Source organism: Hypomesus transpacificus, unplaced genomic scaffold, assembly GCF_021917145.1.
Source record: "Hypomesus transpacificus isolate Combined female unplaced genomic scaffold, fHypTra1 scaffold_55, whole genome shotgun sequence".
In the NCBI taxonomy this organism is placed as follows: domain Eukaryota; kingdom Metazoa; phylum Chordata; class Actinopteri; order Osmeriformes; family Osmeridae; genus Hypomesus; species Hypomesus transpacificus.
Genome location: NW_025814032.1, coordinates 347,415 through 369,252, shown reverse-complemented (window position 1 = coordinate 369,252; position 21,838 = coordinate 347,415). Strand labels below are relative to the sequence as shown.

Below are 21,838 nucleotides of genomic sequence, written 5' to 3'. Positions count from 1 at the left end.
CTCCAGGACTGCTTTGACACCACTGACTGGCTGATGTTCAGGGACGCAGCAGATGGGGACATTAACGAATACTCAGACACTGTCTCCAGCTACATCCAGCACTGCATTGATGACGTTGTCCCCAAGAAGGTTGTCCGGTCTTTCCCAAATCAGAAGCCCTGGGTTGATGCCGCGGTCCGGGCCAAGCTGAGAGCCCGTACTGTCGCCTTTAATTCTGGGGACCCTGATGAGTACAGGAAGGCCAGATACGACCTTCTGAAGGCCATCAAAGCAGCGAAAAGGGCCTACAGGACCAAGGTGGAGTCCAGCTACCATGGCTCTGACCCCAGGCGCATGTGGAGTGGACTTAAAGCCATTACAGAATACAAAGGGAGAGGCTACAATGAGACCCAGTCTTCTGTCCTACTGCCAGACGAGCTGAACTCCTTCTACGCTCGCTTTGAGAGGGACAGTGAACCCCCTGCAGTGGAGCTACCTGAAGGCCAAGCCAGTGGTGTGCCTACACTAACTGTAGCTGAGGTGAGGCTATGCTTTAAGAAGATCAACCCTCGCAAGGCACCTGGCCCAGACGGCATATCAGGTAGGGCCCTTAGGGGCTGCGCTGACCAGCTGGCAGGGGTCTTCAGTGACATCTTCAACCTCTCCCTTAACCTGTCTGTACTCCCCACCTGCTTCAAGAGGACCACCATCATCCCTGTGCCCAAGAACACCAAGGTCACATGTCTGAATGACTATCGCCCAATAGCACTGACCTCTATCATCATGAAGTGCTTCGAGCGGCTAGTCAAATCATTCATCTGCTCCTCGCTGCCCCCCACACTGGACCCTATGCAGTTTGCATACCGGTCCAATAGGTCTACAGACGATGCCATCGCTCTGACCATGCACACCGCTCTCTCCCACCTGGACAAGGGGAATACATATGTGAGGATGCTGTTCATTGACTACAGCTCTGCATTCAACACCATCATCCCCTCCAGACTGGTCTCCAAGCTTGTGGACCTGGGACTAAGCACCTCCCTCTGCAAGTGGATCTTCCACTTCCTGACGGGGAGGCCACAGGTGGTGAGAATCGGTGACCGCACTTCATCTGTACTGATCACCAACACAGGCACCCCCCAGGGCTGTGTGCTCAGCCCTCTCCTGTTCTCCTTGTTCACCCACGACTGTGCGGCTACGCACAGCTCCAACCTCCTCGTTAAGTTTGCTGACGACACAACCATCGTGGGCCTCATCTCTGACAGTGACGAGTCAGCCTACAGAGAGGAGGTTGACACCCTGACATCATGGTGTCAGGACAACAACCTCTCTCTTAACATCAGCAAGACCAAGGAGATGATTGTGGACTTTAGGAGGCGGCAGGAGGAGGAGCATGCACCCCTATTCATCAATGGATCGGAAGTGGAGAAGGTCAGCTGCTTCAAGTTCCTCGGGGTGAACATCAGCAATGACCTCACCTGGTCTGTTCACACGGACAAGGTGGTCAAAACGGCCCGTAAGCGCCTCTTCTTCCTGAGGAGACTGAAGAAGTTTGGTATGGACTCAGTCATCCTTACTAACTTTTACAGATGCACTATAGAAAGCATTCTGACTGGTTGTATCACAGTGTGGTATGGGAGCTGCACAGACCGGGACCGCAAGGCCCTACGAAGTGTGGTCCGTTCTGCTGAGTTCATCATCGGCAGGAAGCTCCCAGCCCTACAGGACACCTACCACACACGTTGCCTTAGGAAAGCCAGCAGGATTCTAAGAGACTGTTCCCACCCATCCTTCAGTCTCTTTACCCCGTTGCCTTCTGGCAGGCGTTACCGCAGCATCCGGTCGCGCACACGCAGACTGGACAACAGTTTCTACCCAAGGGTCATCAGGCTTCTCAATGAACACTGATATGGACATTTTTACTGCACACTAGTCACTTATACACTGTCACTTTCAGCTACTGGTTGCTCTTTCAGTAACATTGCACTACTGTACCTCGCCACCAGGCTCCTGTTTGGTCATTGACAAAGTCACTGATCTGTAAATTTGCACTACTGCACTGTACTCCATTTAGGTTAGATTAGTTTATAGGGTTGTAACAGTTTTTTTTTTTTTTTTTTTTTTTTTTTTTTTTTGTGTATTAGGGTTAGTATAGCGTACTATTTATTGTTATCTGTAATTTAGGAAGTTTTAGTGTTAGGGTTAGTATAGTCGTTTTTTTATTGCTATCTGTATATTTAGGAAGTTCACTTATCTAAGCTCAGCATAGATGTAAATTTGTTCTGTGTACTTATATGTTATGTTATGCCAAGTGCTTGCGTTGTCTTGTCTTAAGAATTTCAGTGCCCAGTCTAACCTTGTGTTGCTCTGTGCACCTGACAAATAAAAGACTTGAACTTGAACTTGAACTATGGGGAGTTTTTGGCTGAGATGACCTTTGTTGAAGTCGCTGAGTACGATAATCAAAGAATCCGGATTTGCTCGCTCCACACTCAAAATCTGGTCGGGGAGCATGCGTTGGGCCCCTGCTACGGCCCTTCTACGGCGATTCACTGCTTGAGCAAAGCCTAGCTTTGACTAGAATGCCCACTAATTCTGCCGCTGGGAGCAGAAAAGTGGGAAATAAATCCACAGGAGTACTTTCCCTGATGTTTAGAAGTTCGTCTCTTGGCAGAACACTGAATTAACAGACAAAACAAGACAGAACAGGGCATACCAATAGACCGAGGCAGCCATCAGCGTCGCCATCTTGGATCTCAACAAAAGTGAGCTTGTTTGGGAAAGCAATAAATCAGCAAAGTGCCATATTTAATTTGGTCTCAAACAGAGAAGTAGATCAAATGTATAGGTGAAGAAAGATGAGAACTAACCCTAGCGTTCCAGGATTAGGCTTGTAGAGTACTAAACTATGCAACCCACAAAACTACTCGGTACACATGCCATATATCCATGGCATCGCCCATCAAGTAAGCCTATAGCTTAGAATTTCCAAAATAATCACACTTGACTCTCATTTTTGCAACACTTGGTCCGTGTCATGACAAAAAATGAAGAACTAAACATGTTTCCCCAACTGGATCTATCATACTATCAAATGTTTACGATGCCTGTGTGTTTATACTTTTGACTGAGGACAGTGACACGATCATGCAGCCGGCTATAAAATGTTGATAAGGTCGGGTACCGCATTTATAGACTAACTGCAGTCTAACATGCACAAGTGTGTGACATCCTATAGGCAATGCCATTTTTAGTTCTGCTGAATTATTGAAGGGTTAGACAACAAACATTCAAATGAAATAGTCACAGACTAACAACACGGAAATTAATGACTTTTTGACGAAGACAAGTACATTTCCCAATCAAGCCTTGGCTCTGTGCAAGAAGCGCCATGTAGCACTCATTATGTGTCAGTAACAATGCCCCTATCTGATGACTCGGGTCAGTTGACCACGCTATAAGTATGGAACACCGGCTCTGTGCTTCTAGTGTTATGAAATAGAACATAAAAAAACAGTAACAAAGCCCCTTTGATAGCAAATATTAACTGAAAGGTTCCAGTTTAATACACATTTGCAAATTGGGCTGCTATTGTGTCCAAACCTTTGACTGTTACTGTACCTAGCAAGAAGTCAATTTTGCCAGAGAGGCTGACTTTTGGTTACGAGTAAAGCTGTCCCCGACTAAGATTTTCTTTTGGTCGACCAAGACAAAAAGATTTTTACAAACATTTTCGCGATCTGACTCAATGGCTGCTGGACATACACACACAGATTCAGCCGCTAATAGCCTACTAATAATAAGACTCGTATCACCAGTCCTGTTGTAACCGAATGCCGATGGTATTTAATATCTCTTACAATGTACTACAAATAAAAAATATTGTTTGTTTAACATGCAAATCATCAGAGCGCGCTTATCACTGCCTGAAAACTTGCAGCATGCAAACTTACTTAGAAGCTGAGTGGGGAACGGTGCAACAGAGAAAGATTTTGTTGTCTTGGCCGGAGAAGATAATGTAATTCGATTTGGATGTGATTCTTATAATAGGCATAATCATTTTTCAACCCAGCGCGTTAGCATGAGCGAAGTAGGGCTAGGCCAACTTAAGTTTTTCAGGTGGTAGGCTACATCATATTCGACGTTGAACTATGAAAAATAAACCGTTGTTAGCAGAGATTGCATTCAAAATTTTTCGAGTCACCCGGTACTTTTTAGATGTAAATCTACTTTTATGAAATGCTGCCATACCACAGATTTATTTGCCATTTTGACTAATAACACCGACAAAGTAGGCTATGGCAGAGTTTGTAGGTCTGCAGCCAATTGTGCTCGTGCCGTGTGCAAAATACCAAACCAAAGCGCAGATTAACGAAAGGGAAAACAATGACACCTTTCTTATATATTTTATTATATATTTTTTAAGTTGCTTAATTTGTCTTAAATAACATAATCTACAATTTCTTTAGAACATTTCGTTAATTCAGCAATTATGACACAAGCGGGAATCAGATCTCTCACTGCCTTACGGCAGCTTGACTAAAATAAATCTTTGTCGACCAAGAGCATATCGACCAGAAAATCGACAAGTCGACTGAGTGGGGACAGCCCTAGTTACTAGAGTGTTTGTTCTGTCGCTATGGATTAGCACCTTGTATCTATGGGTTAGATTAGTAATCTTTAATTGTCAACATGTGACACACGCACGCGTTCCAGTGTCAACCAAAGAAATGCGTCCTCTGCTTTCACCCATCCTGGTGTCCATACTTCCAGGACAGCCAGGAGCAGTGGGCAGCCATATAAGTGGAGGCCAAGTCCAAGTGCTCATCATGTCATGGGGCATGGGCAAGACAGCGATCTGTTCTGTATGTTTTTATTGCAAAGGAACCCATGTCAGCACAGGTAGAAGAAGCAAACATAATGGCCGAGGACATAACCTACCTGAGCCCCGATAGACCTCAAGCCGAAAAATACTTTCCATTACAAGTTCCTTTAGAATTTGTATGTTCTTCAGGAAAATGGTCCTTATTTAATAATGCTAGTAGCCAGATAATGGGACAAATTGGCCAGCAAGCAATTTTTTTGCTTCTTTCTTGGTGCTCAATAAAATCAATTGTAAACACATACTAAAATTGTATTCACTTCTCTTCCCAAACATTTAGAAAAATCTATCTAGGCCACTCAGGGGGTGTGATATTTCTCAAAAATACTATTGTGCACAACCATTGTATATTTATGAGAAGACACATCCTCTTGTGATTTTAATGTTTCATTAGACTAGTGCTGTAAATAAATATTTACAAGCATCATAACCCTCTCCACCGACCTTCCTTCTCCTAGAATACCTATGCAGGTACACCGTTCCCAGCCTCTTGGGTGTTACCAGGGCATTCGGTCGCTATAGCAACACTGAAGAACCTCTACTGTCCAAGTTGTTCCCACGGCCGGTTGCCCCTCCTTTGTCCAGCAGTGAAGATGTTGACTTGTTGCGCCGACGCTCCTTCAATGACTTCCGCTCTATCCTGCCAAGTTCCCTGCTCACCGTGTGTCTGGCAGACACCCTCCATCGCAAAAGCTCTTCAGTATCCAGCATGTCTCAACAGGTAATACTACTATTGTCACTTTCCACTGTTAAGGGATATCATCACTTCTTGCAAACAAGGGATTGTACTACAGTATCTCACTATACACATTGCCCAACAACACAAAAGCCAAGAATGTCTCATTTCTGAAACATTCTTGTGGGTGATGTTTTTTTGTATTTTGTTCGTAGGCTAGTCCAGAGAGGGCAGGACTGGCTCCAAGCTCTCCAGCAGACTCATCAGCACAGTACTTTGAAGGTAGGACTAAATAGTCCAAAAGTTGCAAGTTATTAACATCAACAGAAAATGTTTATGTAAAGGGGGGATTGACTGGCTTTTTGGGTATTTCACACTGTTCTTTAAGGTCTCCGAATAGGGTATGTAACATTGGTTGGGCTGAAAATAGCCCGGGTGCTGTTCTATGCCCCCTGATGCATTCAGTGAAATTTTCCTGGGGAAAAATGCTAGGTTTAATCCTTTTATGGTATGCTCATGAATATATAGATGAGCTGCGCGCTGATTGGTTGGTTTACAACGAGTGAAGCTGCAGAGCAAAGACGCAACATGGCCAACAGCACTCACTGAAACAACGAATGTGGAGACTTGAAATAAAAACATACAAATAAATGTATTGTGTCTACACAACGCTGTTTTCAACAGCTTGACTAGATATCATTTGAAATGATTACATTTGTTGTTTCCACTTCTGTTGTTGAAGCAAACGGGATCGACTTAGGTGGGTAACGTTAGCACTACAGAGCAAACAAACTATCTTGATTCAACTCAGCTTCAGTTAGCTCTACCTATGTTGCTGAAAAATAGATCCGGACAAACATGCATCTTGAATTGTAGATTTACATGTCAACACAGGTTATTTATTTGAATGAAACACAGGTACATGAAATAACTTTAGCCCCATTGCCAATAAACTAAATCATCACACATTCTACTAATACTAGATACAGGCAGGATACGTTAGCAATGCTAATAACTGTTAGCGACAACATCAAACTACAGCTTGCGGCTGTGATGAACATACGGTCGGAACAGCACCTCTTTTCAGCAACAGCTTCATAGCAAATCCTGCTTTACATTGTCCCAGTTTTTCAAAACTGTCCTTGGTGAGTGGTTTGAGCAAATGTGTAATTGAGGGTCAAACTGCACAGGGATTCTCTCATAGACAAACCTCACAGCCCGTCGAGTGTTTGGTTCCTTGGGAAGACTGTGAAAAGTGTCAGCATTCCCTGTACAGGCTGGAACACTGCATTTACGACCGTAGTCCATTTTCAATATCCTTGAAAAACGTTCTTCTTTGTAATTCCGTGGAAGTACACAGAGCAGCTTGTAGAAAATGTTGGGGCGTGACAAAGGTACAGACCAGAGCCAAAAAAGGTGGAGCCACCGAACTGACGTCAGTTCGGTGGCTTTTTCAAAACCTACCGTTTTAAAGCTAAATGTTTTGATTGTGAGATTTGCATAGGAAAGAGGTGTCAATGGACTTTGAGGTTCACTGTTTGTCCCTTTAACCCGCCGAACTGTCGTTATTCGACCATGACAAGGTAAAATCGGTTTCGCAATCAATGACCCCTTTAAAGGCAGGGTAGGTAAGTTTTGCGAACCTAGCAATTTTTGTTTGAGATTGAAAGCCAAAATATCACACCCCTCTCTTCAAAGCCACTCTTCAAAAACCAGGGTTCCCACGGTACCTGGAAAACATGGAATTTATTTTTTCATTTTCCAGGTTTGGAAAAGTAATGGAAACTGAGCAAAAGTGAACACTTACATGGAAATTGAATCAGTCGTCCTGGAAATTTTTATTGGATAATGTGTAAAATAGTAATAAAATGAAACTATTGAGCACAGAATTAAGATGAGTTTATAAAACCCCTTTACATGTGAACAGCTTTTTACTGTAGATATAAATGGATGATCCCATGTTGTAGAGCATGCTCTTGGCATCCTATCTGGTATATTGGATGATGGAATTTGATGCAGGCAACCTGGTGATATGAACTTTAAAAGTATAGTTTCGGATTGGTGGATGTAGGGAATAATAACCGATAATAAAGTTAATGGCGATCTCAATAGAAGGGTCAAATACATGCATTTCCCGGCCAACACGGGAGCCTTGACACCTACATTGAAACTTGTGCAAGTTTATCCTAAATCTTAAGTAGCTGTGTTTAACTGTGGTAAACCTGGGTTTATCAGCGTTATGTAGTAACCACTGCTATCTTGCTAACTAGCTAGCTGCAACTTGCTAGCTAGCATTCAGCTAACATTCAGCTTGCTAACTAACTAGCTAGGGTTGGCTAGCTTGCAATGCTAGCTAACTACAAATACATTTTCACATTAGGCTGTGACATTACGTCTATACTAGTTGACATGACCAGTCTAGTCTTGAAACATTTTGTACATTCATTGTTATATCTACTTTTAGCTATTTTGTGATTTTTCGTTTTTTTCTTTAAAAAAATGATATGCCCCTACTACTAAATAGGAACATTTGTGAGACATTGGGTGAGACATTTTTGAAAAATGACGTTGTGACATTGGCACTCAGTACCCTTTGTTGACACAAGGCACCGTGCAACGGAATGTATATAAAAATACAAGCAACTCAATCTCTACCAAGACGAAGCTTTTGACACCACAATGTCTATATAGTACAAATATTGACTGATCCTTAGGGGGGCAAAAAGAACATTAAGAGAGAACAAAGGTTGTGCTCTCGCCGAAGGCTTGAGCACACCTAATAAGACATAATCAATGACTGGCACATCTTTTAAATCAAGTAAGTAGTCAGGTGTCCTAGGGGGTTGTGTGTGTGAGGGCAGGGGGGCGCAAATGGGGGCGGAAAGCTTCAGGGGCCTATAGATCATCACTTAATATGGTACCTGGAAAATCAGGGGCATGGAATTATTTTTCAAGGCAAGCGTGGGAACCCTGAAAAACACATGGACGCGCTGCCTGACTAGTGCCAGGAGGTAGGAAGACAGACAGACAAGTAGCCCGTTCCATCATTGCATTCGGTTTGAATGCCGTCCAATCATTAGTGCCGGTCCGACCTTAAAGCCTCAAGAAACTTGGTTTGAAATAGTAAAAATGTACATACGATATCAAAGTTAAGCCAGGGGCGTATCTAGAGATTTTCATTCGGGGTGGCAATGGGGTGGCAGAAGGAAGTTGTTGGGAGGCCTCCTGGAGGTGAATCAAACCCAGAGGAGGGGGGAACAGTACTCCCTATGGTGAATGATTAGGCTAGAATATTGTAGTTTAAATTAAACAGTAACATTAATATTATTTATTGAAATGTTCTGTAATGTACAAATAATATTTTTCCATGGGAAGATTGAGGTTCATGTTGTTTAATTATAACTTGTTTCACTACATGCTCTTATGGTTCTTCCCTTTGGGACAGTTTTTTTCACAATATATGGTTCATGTTTTGGCTACCCGCAATGTTTGGGGCTATCTCGTTGTTGTGATCGGTGACCTATGCACTTTTGTAAAGCTCTGTCTTGTAAGTCACTTTGGATAAAAGCGTCTGCTAAATGTATAAATAAACAAAAACTTGGGGTGGCAGTATTGTTTATTGGGGTGGCAGCTGCCAGATTGAAAATCTAGTTCAAAACCAGCAAGTTTTTCTGTTTAGACTTTTTCTCAAGACTGTGTAGACATGGCTGATCATGTTTTGATTGACTTCTTGACAGCTCCTCTATGTCAAGCAATCTCTCATAGCAACAGTCATGCACAGCTATGGCCCAAAACAATCTGTTTAGTCCAGCCCTACAATATGTGACATGGTCTGATAAAAAGGGGATGTTGTCGGCCCAGGTCCTTTTTCTCTTTTTTACAGATTGTGAACGTGCAGATTGTAAGCTTTCAAATGATGTGTCATACATTGAAATCAGAAAGTAGTTGAAGAAGATACGCGTATCTGAATGTTGGTAAACCTGGAAAGCTCTTGTCCAGATATTCAGCTTCAAAGATTTGAGACCCTTTAACGCCTTAAAGGTCCCATGACATGCTGTTTTGGATGCTTTTATAGACGTAAGTGGTCCCCTAATACTGTATCTGAAGTCTCTTTCCCGAAATTCTGCCTTGGTGCAGAATTACAGCCACTACGAGCAGTCCCACAATGAGCTTTCCTCAGGACGTGCCATTTCTGTATCTGTAGCTTTAAATTCTAATGAGTAGGGGAGAGGCGGATATCGCGCGCACCATAACACCAACAGCAGAACGGTTATCCAAACAACAAAGGGTACAACACTCACGTTACAGTGTGTGTATTCACACACATTCTGTGCTATCTACCTTTACATTAGGAACAATAACTGGGCTGTTAGCTGTTAGCTGCAGAGGTAATGTTAAAGCCACATCCTAAGGATGACAAGCTAGGTAACCATAGGCTATACAGTAAAGCAACAAAATGATATAGTGTTAGTTGACTTACTTGTCCGAGGACAGTGATATGGACATTGATTTACTGCACACTAGTCACTTATACACTGTCACTTTCAGCTACTGGTTGCACTATCAGTAATATTGCACTACTGTACGTCACTGTACCTCGCCACCAGGCTCCTGTCTGATCATTGACAGTCACTGATCTCCAAATTTGCACTATTGTACTGTACTCCACTTAGGTTAGAATAGGTTATAGGGTTGAAACAGGTTTTATGTGCATTTAGGGTTAGTATAGTGTACTATTTATTGTTATCTGTAATTTAGGAAGTTTTAGTAATAGGGTTAGTATAGTCGATTATTTATTGCTATCTGTATATTTAGGAAGTTTCACTTATTTAAGCTCAGCATGGATGTAAATTATGTTCCGTGTACATATACAGTGCCCTCCAAAAGTATTGGAACAGTGAGGCGAATTCCTTTATTTTTGCTGTAGACTGAAAACATTTGGGCTTGACATCAAATAATGAACGTGAGACCAGAGATCAACGTTTCAGCTTTTATTTCCAGGTATTTACATCAGGACCTGATGCACAACTAAGAAAATATCACATTTTGTTTGAATCCACCCATTTGTCATGTGATCAAAAGTATTGGAACAGATATACTTAAAACATATTTAAGTGAATAAGACTTAATATTTATTTGCAAATCCTTTGCTTTCAATAACTGCAGCAAGTCTGTGACCCATTGACGTCACCAAACTTTTGCATTCTTCCTTTTTGATGCTTTCCCAGGCTTTCACTGCAGCCTCTTTCAGTTGTTGTTTGTTTTGTGGGGTTCCTCCCTTCAGTCTCCTCTTAAGCAGGTAAAATGCATGCTCTATAGGGTTTAAGTCTGGAGATTGACTTGGCCAGTCTAATACCTTCCATTTCTTGCCCCTGATGAACTCCTTTGTTGTTTTGGCAGTGTGTTTTGGGTCGTTATCTTGCTGCATGATGAAGGCTCTGCCAATCAGTTTGGTTGCATCTTTCCTTAAATTGGCAGACAAAATGTTTCTGTAGACTTCCGAGTTCATTTTGCTGCTGCCATCATGTGTTACATCCTCAATGAAGATTAATGAGCCCGTCCCAGAAGAAGCCATGCAAGCCCAAGCCATGACATTACCTCCACCGTGTTTCACAGATGAGCTTGTGTGTTTGGGATCATGAGCAGTTCCTTTCTTTCTCCAAACTTTAGCCTTTCCATCACTTTGGTAAAAGTTAATCTTTGTCTCATCAGTCCATAAAACTTTGTCCCAGAATTTTTGAGGTTCATCTCTGTACTTTTTGGCAAATTCCAGCCTGGCCTTCCTATTCTTCTTGCTAATGAGTGGTTTGCATCTTCTGGTGTAGCCCTTGTACTTTTGTTCATGAAGTCTTCTGCGAACAGTAGATAGTGATACCTTCACTCCTGCCATCTGGAGGTTGTTGCTGATCTCACTAACAGTTGTTTTAGGGTCTTTCTTTACAGCTCTCACAATGTTTCTGTCATCAACTGCTGATGTTTTCCTTGGTCTACCTGTTCGACGTCTGTTACTTTATGCACCAGTAGTTTTCTTCTTCTTCAGGACATTCCAAATGGTTGTACTGGCTATGGCCAATGTTTCTGCAATGGCTCTGATTGATTTTCCATCTTCTCTAAGACTCACAATTGCTTGTTTTTCACCCAAAGACAGCGCTCTGGTTTTCATGTTGTTTTCACCTCTGAATACAGTCTGCATAGACAAAACCTATCTTACCCAATCTGAACCTGAGTGTAGACATTCAGTGGTATTTATTGATTGAATAATGTATGTAATAGGACACACCTGGGCAACAAAACACACCTGTCAGTCACATGTTCCAATACTTTTGCTCACGTGACAAATGGGTGGGTTCGAACAAAAAGGTGATATTTTCTAATTTGTGCATCAGATCCTGATGTAAATACCTGGAAATAAAAGCTGAAACGTTGATCTCTGGTTTCACATTCATCGTTTGATGTCAAGCCCAAATGTTTTCAGTCTACAGCAAAAATAAAGGAATTGGCCTCACTGTTCCAATACTTTTGGAGGGCACTGTATGTTATGCCAGGTGCGTTGTCTTGTCTTAAGAATTTCAGTGCCCAGTCGAACCTTGTGTTGTTCTGTGTACCTGACAAATAAAAGACTTGAACTTGAACTTGAGGTTTGTAGCTGGACCAAGGAAAGTTGGTACTGATCCAGACTTTAAGAACGGTCAGCAAGGCCAGCTTTGTATTGGCCCAAGTTGAGGAAATCATCTCTGAAATGTTTGGTGTATACATACAAAACTTTGGGAAGTTGTGTCGGCGAATTTCCAAGAAAACAAAATTAAGACACTGCTTCTTCAGAGGCTCAGATGGAGGAACTAAAAAAAGACTTTGATTTTCATTTGTACATCCAAACACTGAGCAACTGTTCTTCTGCTTCGTTCGTTTACAAGCCAAGATGTCTCTTGAGGAAAAAATTATATCGCACTTGCACGGTCGTAGCTCAGTTTCTCATGGGTGTGCCAGATTCTCTGGGTGCGCAAAGCTACTTTTATGACGTCATAAAAGTAGCATTTTCAAAACCGAGTGTATCAGCTTTCATTTTCTCAAAGGCGGAGAAGAATACCCAGGGCTTGGTTTACACCTCTCAACATTTCTAGCCACTGGGGGACCAAAGGCAGGCTAGGGGAACTCATATTGGCAGGGTTTCCCAGATTCGTTAAGAAGCTCTTAACGCTAATTTCAAATACAATGCATTGGTCTGAGGCAACATTTTAATGAACTTGTCAACTCATATTACGTCTATATTCTTTCTAAATATTTGACCTGTAAACAGAGCCCATTGCAACTGTTCAGTGTAGGTAATAGCAATCAAAGGAAGTATGTCAACCCTGAAACTGATACAGTAACATTTGACTAGCTACTGTAGCCAATATTAAAACGTTAGCCAAAAATTACGAGATTCAGCCCTGAAGAACTGACACGGAAACACTTATAAACCAAAGTTGCAAAGTCTATCAACATTCAATAGACCATATTCGGCGTCAAACTATTGTGGAACATCTTCGGTCGCTCCGACATAAGAACAGGAAGGCTAGCGAAATTCCACAGATTTTCAGTCTGAACAACTGCAAAAAAAAATTATAAAATCCACAGATTTTGTTTGGCCTTGGTAATGAGGAGAGACCGTAGTGTGTTGTCTGTCTTAAAGTGCTAGCTTGTGACAGCTTGAAGCCGAACAAGCTAAGACGCCTCATTAATTAATCAAGTGCCGAGTGCCGGTTATTTCACCGCAGTGAAGACAAGAAAAAGAAAACAATATTCGCACTCAATTAAATTACATTATTCTGCTTTCGTGACTTATCCTAGATATATGTTTTATCACCCAGTATTTTTGTCCTGACTACATTGCACTGTACGTGGTCTGATTATGGTATGTGTTGTTAAGTTGTTGGTGCAAATCTTCCGAAAACAGCCTGAAATTTCACGGTTTACCAGGGGCCTTTACATTTACATTTATGCATTTAGCAGACGCTTTTATCCAAAGCGACTTCCAAGAGAGAGCTTTACAAAAGAGCATAGGTCACTGATCATAACAACGAGGTAGCCCAAAACATTGCAAGCAGCCAAAACATGAAGCATACATTGTGAAAAACCAAATAAGTGCCAAAGGGAAGAACCATGAGAGCATGCAGTTAAACAACATTGTAACAAGTTACAATTAAACAATATGAAACTCAAGAAGTGCAAGAGTGTACCTGTAGAAGAACAATCAACAGTAAAATATTTCACAGCGAGTACAAAAGTTTAAATCCGTTATAACTAACCAACAGAGCAACAAGTCTCATGTATAAATGTTGCGTACGCACAAAAAGCTTGCGTACACTGGTTTTCACGCACACGGTGTGATGTATAAAAAATGTACTTGACGTGAGAGTGTGCGTGCCGTCACGGAAACCTTTGAGCAGACGCAAGAATGTGAGGGCTATTTGCAAAGTCTTGTTTATAATAATATAATAATAATAAGACTTTATTTATATAGCACATTTCATACTAGAATTGCGGCTCAATGTGCTTTATATAAAATCAATAAAAACAATAATAAAAACAATGATACAAGTGATACAAGTAATAAAAATAAATACGCTAAAAATTTAAATGTAAAGACAAAATACAAGCCGCAGTCTTTGCAGGAATCAAAAGCACATAAGCCGCTGTCGTTGCAGTGTCTCGAGTCCGTCTTAGACTCAAGCTGCCTTTGCAGTTTCCAAAACATATAACAACCCAGACTAGCCGCAATATAGCTGTGGTCTCTCGAATCCGTCTTGTACTCGAGCTGCCTTTGTAGTTTCCTAAACATATAACAAACCAGACTGGCCGCACTTTATCTGCGGTCTCTCAAATCCGTCTTGGACCCGAGCTGCCTTTGCAGTTTCCAAAACATATAACAACCCAGACTCAATAAAAACAATAATACAAGTGATAGAAGTAATAATTAAGTAGTAAAACCCTTTTGAGATAAAATTACTTAAATGCTTCAGTAAAAGGTAGGTTATGAGCTGTCTTTTAAAAATGTCTAGCGTTTGCTTCCCTAATATTTATGGGTAATTTGTTCCATAGTTTTGGGGTGTAATTGACAAAGGCCGCATCACCAATCTTCTTATGACTGCTTCTGGTGACCTCTGATAGGCCTGCACTTGACAATTGCAGTGTTCTAGCTGGTGTGTAGTTTATAAGGGAGTTTATTTTATTTCTCATTTATTTCAGGGACAATGCACACTGATCAACAGCAAAAACTGTAAGTGCGCCAGAGTTAGCCAGAGAGGCACATTTTCATCTGCTGTCCCCCACAAATGTTTAAAGGCAGCCTAAAATGAGAAAATATCAAAAAACATACTAAGGTTAAAATAAGTCAATAAACATACAGTAACGTAGACACACCCATTTCACATATAGTTAGCAATGTAACTAGTTCCTTGTCCTTGTGTAGAGCGTTGTATGTGAGGAAAAGGACCTTAAAGTCAATTCTGAAGGTAACAGGGAGCCAGTGTAAAGTAGCTAGGACAGGACTAATGTGTTCTCTCCTTTTAGTTTTGGTCAATAATCTAGCTGCCGGATTTTGAAGGAGCTCTAGTTTTTCTGTGGTTTTCTTGGGAAGACCAGTGAAAAGTGCGTATATAAAAGCATTAATCAACTTCTCTGCATCATTTTGGTTTATGAATGGTCGTACCTTTGATATATTCCTCAGGTGGAAGAAAGCTGTTTTGGTCACTTTATTAATGTGAGAGTTGAAATTCAACTACATTCAACTCGATTACACCGAGACTCGTCACCTCTGGTAACCCAGGGGGTTAAGTCTCCTAGATTCTTAGTAAGCATCTCTCTTTTGGATTTGGGGCCACATAGTAGGACTTCAGTTTTGTCTTCATTTAATTTAAGAAAGTTATCATTCACCCATTTGTTTTTTGCCAACAGGCAGTTGGTAATGGAATTGATGGCCGTTGCATCGTTGGGTTCAGTGGATATATATAGTTGTGTGTCATCCAAATAGCTATGGAAATCTATGTTGTGTTCTCTGATTATGTCACCGAGTGGTAACATATGAAGAGAAATGGACCGTAGCAGTTTCCTTGACCAACCCCGTAGCAGTTCTCTTGGACCTATGGTCTCCTAAACTAACATAAAACTTCCTTCTTGTGATATATGATTTCATCCAGTTCAATACACCAGTGTTTCCCAAACTTTTTTTCTGGGGACCCATATTTTAAAAGTCACAAGCCTTCGCAACCCAAGCCAATAGACATTATTTGTAAATCACAAAATTAAGGTGGATTTGACCATTATTGAACAATAATGAGTATATTCTATTGTTATTTTATTGTTATTTCAGAACTTGTAGGCCCATTGTTAATAAGCTATCTCAGACTGAGTGATCACTTCTCGCTTAACAATTGAATCAGCAATATTTAAAGAAGTTATCCAATAAGTGCCTAATTGGACATTAAATATATGCTATAAAAGAAAAACATATAGCCCATTTCTTCTTATTTTCAACATTCAATTGAACCAGAAATATTGGAACAAAATATGTAATAATTATAAAAAGATTACAAATTATACAAAACAACAATTTGGTGTCATGTGATCACTGGGCGTGGCCGCAGGAAGCAAAAATGTGTTTTGGCCAATAACTATTAATTTGTTTGCTTTTATTAAGTGATTTCTTTGTCTCATGATATCTTGGGATGTTCCGTGTGTGACTCATAATAATCTGTGATTATAGCCGAATTGATACGGCCGCCATTTTTTATTCACTGAAAAAGGTTTTTTCTCTACTTCTCCTACAAAGTGTGTCCAATCTGAACCAAATTTGCCAGAGATTATCTTCAGACCAAGCCTTACAAAGGCCATCACATGATTTTTGATTTTCAGAACCGTTTGCCCGGTACAGCCAATCAAAATGTGCCATTAAGCCAGCAAACAGGAAGTTGGGTCGTAGCTCAGCAAATCTTTGATGGATTCACACCAAAGTGTTTTATGGGTCATTTGACTGCTTGGCCACATCATTGCTGCTTGCAGCTATATTTTAGATTAATTTTCTAGTTCACTGGCTAGTTCACCCCTACGACACTAGCCTAGCCTACTGTATATTTACATTTATTCATTTAGCAGAAGCTTTTATCCAAAGCGACTTCCAAGAGAGAGCTTTACAAAGTGCATAGGTCACTTATAATAACAACAAGATAGCCCCAGAGCATTGCGGGTAGCCAACACATGAAGCACACATTGTGAACAACCGAAATAAGTGCCAAAGGGAAGAACCATAAGAGCATGTAGTTAAACAAGTTACAATTAAACAATATGAATCGCTATGAATGAATAAAGGAACGATCAACGAAACAAATTAAACTCGAAGAAAATGTGGGAATTAGGTTAAACTAATACAAGGCATGTGGTGTAGCTATGATTGTATAACATGTATGATGAAAATTTGCTAGCAACCTCGCCAAGCAAATACCAAGACAGGTTGCAGCAGTTTGTCTTTCGACTACACTTACAGAATCCGCAATGGGACTGAACTTGAATAGCTTCGGTGACTTTTTATAGTACAAAATTAGTGTCAATCAAAAGGAGATGCAGTCCTTCGCCAGACCCTCCAATCATCACGCGGACCCAGCGTCCAGGCCATCCCACTCCTCCATTCACCCCCAGAGACGCTGAGCGTCCATGGGCGGGACATAATCGCAGTTTCGAAGCACTGAAAAAAACTGTTCAAAACTGCCCCATTGAAGTCCATGGAAGCTGAGCTTCATCATGGAAATGCACTGTGGCGCTACGGGAATGAATGAGAAGGAAATCAGTCAGTCGACCTGTTAATATATGTAGCTGATTCTGAATGAACTCGTCTTTGATATGAACGTGTCCTAACGCATTTAAAATGTTAACACAATAGTAAATATTTGACCATTTATTTGTTTAAGAAATCGCCACTGGCAGAGATGCAGATCGTGACAAGGCGACTGCAAAAAAATCTGTTGCGACCCACCTGAGACCCAGTCTTTGGGAAACACTGCAATACACTATCCGTGAACACAATAAGCTTTTCCAGTCTATTGATTAGGATGTCATGATCTATGGTATCAAATGCTGCACTGAGATCTAACAGGATAAGTATAGAGACTTTATTTGCATCAGAGTTTAGTCTGAGGTCGCTAATTATTTTGGTGAGAGCAGTTTTCAGTACTGTGATATTTCCTGAAACCTGACTGCGAGACTTCCAGGATGTTATTTTCTTCAAGAAAATAATTTAATTGGACTAAAACTATCTTTTCCAGTACTTTACTAATAAATGGAAGTTTTGATATTGGTCTGTAATTTGCAAGTAGACTCTTATCCAATTTGGGTTTCTTTAATAGGGGCTTTACAACAGCTGTTTTGAGGGCATCTGGGAAGACGTCAGTTCTAAGGGATGTGTTTATAATCTCTAGCACTGGACCTGAGACACTATCAAACACTCGCTTAAAGAATGTTGTGGGTATAGGATCAATATCTGAGGTTGTGGAGTTATATTCGCTGACAATTTTGGAAAGTTCACTAAGTTTGATACAGGTAAATGTGCTCATAGTAATGTTGCAGAATCTAATGATGTCAGTTTCAACCCCACGATTAATAATACTAGTTCTGATCAAAGTTATTTTGTTCTTGAAGAACAAAGCAAGCTCTTCACATTTAACTGCTGAGGATGGAGGGGGGGCAAAGACAGTGTTTAGCAGCTGGTCAATGGTGGAGAAAAGAACTATTCTCTCCTCGCTAGACGGATGGTTTTGTTATAGGTGGTTAGCAAGTCTTAACAGGTGAGTGAGGGGGATGGCTAGCCAGTCACAACAGGTGAGTGAGGGGATGGCTAGCCAGTTGCAACAGGTGAGTGAGGGGGATGGCTAGCCAGTCTCAACAGGTGAGGGGGATGGCTAGCCAGTCCCAACAGGTGAGTGAGGGGGATGGCTAGCCAGTCGCAAAAGGTGAGTGAGGGGGATGGCTAGCCAGTCGCAACAGGTGATTGAGGGGGATAAAGGCTAGCCAGTCTTAACAGGTGAGTGAGGGGGACGGCTAACCAGTCTCAACAGGTGAGTGAGGGGGATGATGGCTAGCCAGTCTTAACAGGTGAGTGAGGGGGATGGCTAGCCAGTCTTAACAGGTGAGTGAGGGGAATGGCTAGCCAGTCGCAACAGGTGAGTGAGGGGGATGGTTAGCCAGTCGCAACAGGTGAGTGAGGGGGATGGTAACTAGTCTCAACGGGTGAGTGAGAGGGATGGCTAGCCAGTCGCAACAGGTGAGTGAGGGGGTAGGCAAGCTAGTCGCAACAGGTGAGTGAGGAGGATGATGGCTAGCCAGTCGCAACAGGTAAGTGAGGGGGATGGCTAGCCAGTTGCAACGGGTGAGTGAGGGGGATGGCTAGCCAGTCTCAACAGGTGAGTGAGGGAGATGGCTAGCAATCGCAACGGGTGAGTGAGGCCAGGGCCTATTTTTACTCCCAGTCCGTCCCTGCCGTTCTATCAATAAGCAGACTTGCCAACCTTTACGCAATTGGTTAGCTGTCAATCATAATGGAAGAGTAGACAAGTTAAGTTACAGCATGTCCACAATCTCTTGTGGGGGTTATGCATTAAGCCATTATGTGATGCCCTTACCACATTGTGCCTCATATACTGTAAATGTTAGACTCAGTGACAGGCTGGCATGAAATGGCTTGCATAATACTTAGTAAGGAGGCCATAATAATTTTTGACTCATGGCTTAAGTTACGTTTCTCCAGCTCTCCCCAGGTTGGCAAAAAAGTATCTCAAAATGCATCAGATTGATGCTTTAAAATATGGAATATTTAAATTTTTCCTATAGGGGAGCATGAACCCGGACCCCTTCAGAGGGGTAATATCCTTCTCACCTTTTTCACCCCTGACCCGTTTTCATGACTGACAATACATGATTGTAATTCTTGATTTTGTATAATGTTTCTACTTGCATCAGCTCCCTGCCGCACCCAACAGAGACACCGTCTTGACATCCGAGCAGAGAGCAGCGACGCATTCCCCCTACGAAAGAAACACAGAACCAAGGGTGGAGGCCGGGGAGGCAGAGGCAGCAGATTGAAAGAAAGAGCATCCTGTGTCACACTAGCAATGCAGAGTGCAGCGATATCCTGATTAAATAGCCCGCCCTGCTAAGAATGTGTGCCCCGACTGCATAATATGACGAGTTGCTGGTGACGCGCCAAGTCAAGCTCTGCTTGATTCAGGCAGGAGGACTCAGTAGTAGTATTTACTTGATACTTTATTGCACACTATACAATACATGATTGTAATACTTGATTTAGCATTATGGTTCTGCTTGCATAAGCTCCTAGCCGCACCCAACGGAGACACCTTCTCAACATCCGAGCAGAGAGCAGCGACGCATTTCCCAACACAAAACCACATGCTAGACAAGACAAATGTATGAGACTGCTGCGTGTATGTGTTGCCCCTATTGTGCTAGAATTTTACTTAAATGAGCATTGTGTTAGCCATACTTACCCTCAGCATTGAATCTCAGAGCAGATGGTGCCCCTAGCTGCATCTATAATGAATAATTGAAATTGAATGAACGTGATTACTAACTGAGGCACGGCCTCGACATCCCAACTTTTGACGGTGACTATGTCACCTGGCGCTCCACATGCTGCTGCATACCCGCACCCGGCCAGCCACCTGATGAAACATTTATTATTAAGCATTGAACACCTATACATGGATTGAGTGACTACATAAGCCTGCAATACAAGAACGAGAAGCGTGAACGTTATTCAGAGGTAGGGAGAGTGAAAGCCATCCTCCTCTGGTCGGCCAGAACATCACTGCATTCAGTCTGATGTAACGATGAACCGTTGCAGATGACCAACGACCCATCACTTTCAGCGTTGAGAGCACTTGAGAGGCCGACGTAGCCGCTCCGATTCGAAACAAGTGCGCCGTGTACAGTTTAGGATCCAGACCACTGCGCCGGCACGGAATCCCAAACTGGCCGGTGAACCAGTAACCCGTCATGGCTTTCCTGGCATCGGTGACGAACAGGGGCTCGCTCATCACTGTTGATGAATGCCAACGGAGATTCGGTCAAGACACTCACGTGATTGATTTCACCATTTATTCATACACATGACAAATGGTTTTACATTGGCGGAATGGATGTACATGGAGAAGCGCTCCCTGCCTTCACTGCATGACGTGAGTCAGGGAGCAACGAGTTAAATCCCCCAAACACCGACACTCTGCCAGTCTATACTATGTGTAGAGGGGAGCGTCGCTCCTCCTGAGCCACATGAGGACCACATGACATCCCACTATTAACTAAAAACAAGGTTTCTGGATGCCCAGGGGTCTCATTTATAAAACTGTGCGTAGGATTCTTACTAAAAGTGTACGTACGCCCAAAAGCCTAAAATGGCGTACGCACACAAAAATTCTGATTTATAAAACCATGCGTACGCACACCTGTACGCAATGTTCCCTTAATAAATCACTGATAACCCACAAGTGTGCTTGAATCAGCATTGTACCCCGCCCTGAACACGCCAATTTTTAACCATAAATAGTCAACGCAAAGCACCTCATGAATGCTAATCTTGTATCTCATCATGACCCCAGCATGCGATTGTTCTTTACGGTGAATCATGGCGCATGATAACTTCTCAGACACTGTTAAGGCCCTTGCACACTGAGTCCGAAATTTTCGTATGCGTTTTTTTCGTATTCGTCAGCCTAAAATTCGTCACGCACAGACACCTTGCACACTGAGTCCAATGCGTATTTATTAAACGTTTGCGGAAAAAAACGGAAAAATACAAAATGGATTCGTCAATCAGTGCGGATGGTTTTGTTGTTTGTTTGTTTTTGGTAGAGAGGAAGGGGAGTTTCATCTCCCTTATCAAGGAGCTCAGAAATTATCTGGAGAAATTTAAAATTTACCTCAGAATGTCAGTGGATCAGTTTGATTATCTAATGTCATATATTATAACTAACAGATATATTGTTATGTAGATTATTGCAGTCATTTAGGTGACCAGGGCATTGCATGTATTCTATTAAAAGTCCACGTATACTAACAACTGAATGAATACACCCTGGTTGGGACGACGTTATCACTTTTGACAACGAATGAATAAATGACATTAGCAACAAGCTATTGTTTAGCTAACTTGAGCACAATACTATATAAACCTTCGTACACCCTTTGTCTTTATAATCCGCACTTTTCTTGTCATACAATACTCTGTGCTGCGAGACCAAGTGTATCAACTTGTCAGA

The 21,838-nt window shown here is 42.0% G+C and overlaps 1 protein-coding gene across 4 annotated transcripts in view; it reads left to right on the top strand.

Annotated features, from left to right (window-relative positions):
• Positions 1-21,838, top strand: part of pi4kaa (phosphatidylinositol 4-kinase, catalytic, alpha a) — a 227,268-nt gene that overhangs the window by 23,552 nt on the left and 181,878 nt on the right. For all 4 annotated transcript variants that reach the window (XM_047017382.1, XM_047017383.1, XM_047017384.1 and 1 more), the window contains exons 6-7: positions 5,320-5,582; positions 5,753-5,819. In XM_047017382.1, the coding sequence (XP_046873338.1) occupies positions 5,320-5,582; positions 5,753-5,819 (330 nt within the window). The remainder of the gene's footprint in view (positions 1-5,319; positions 5,583-5,752; positions 5,820-21,838) is intronic.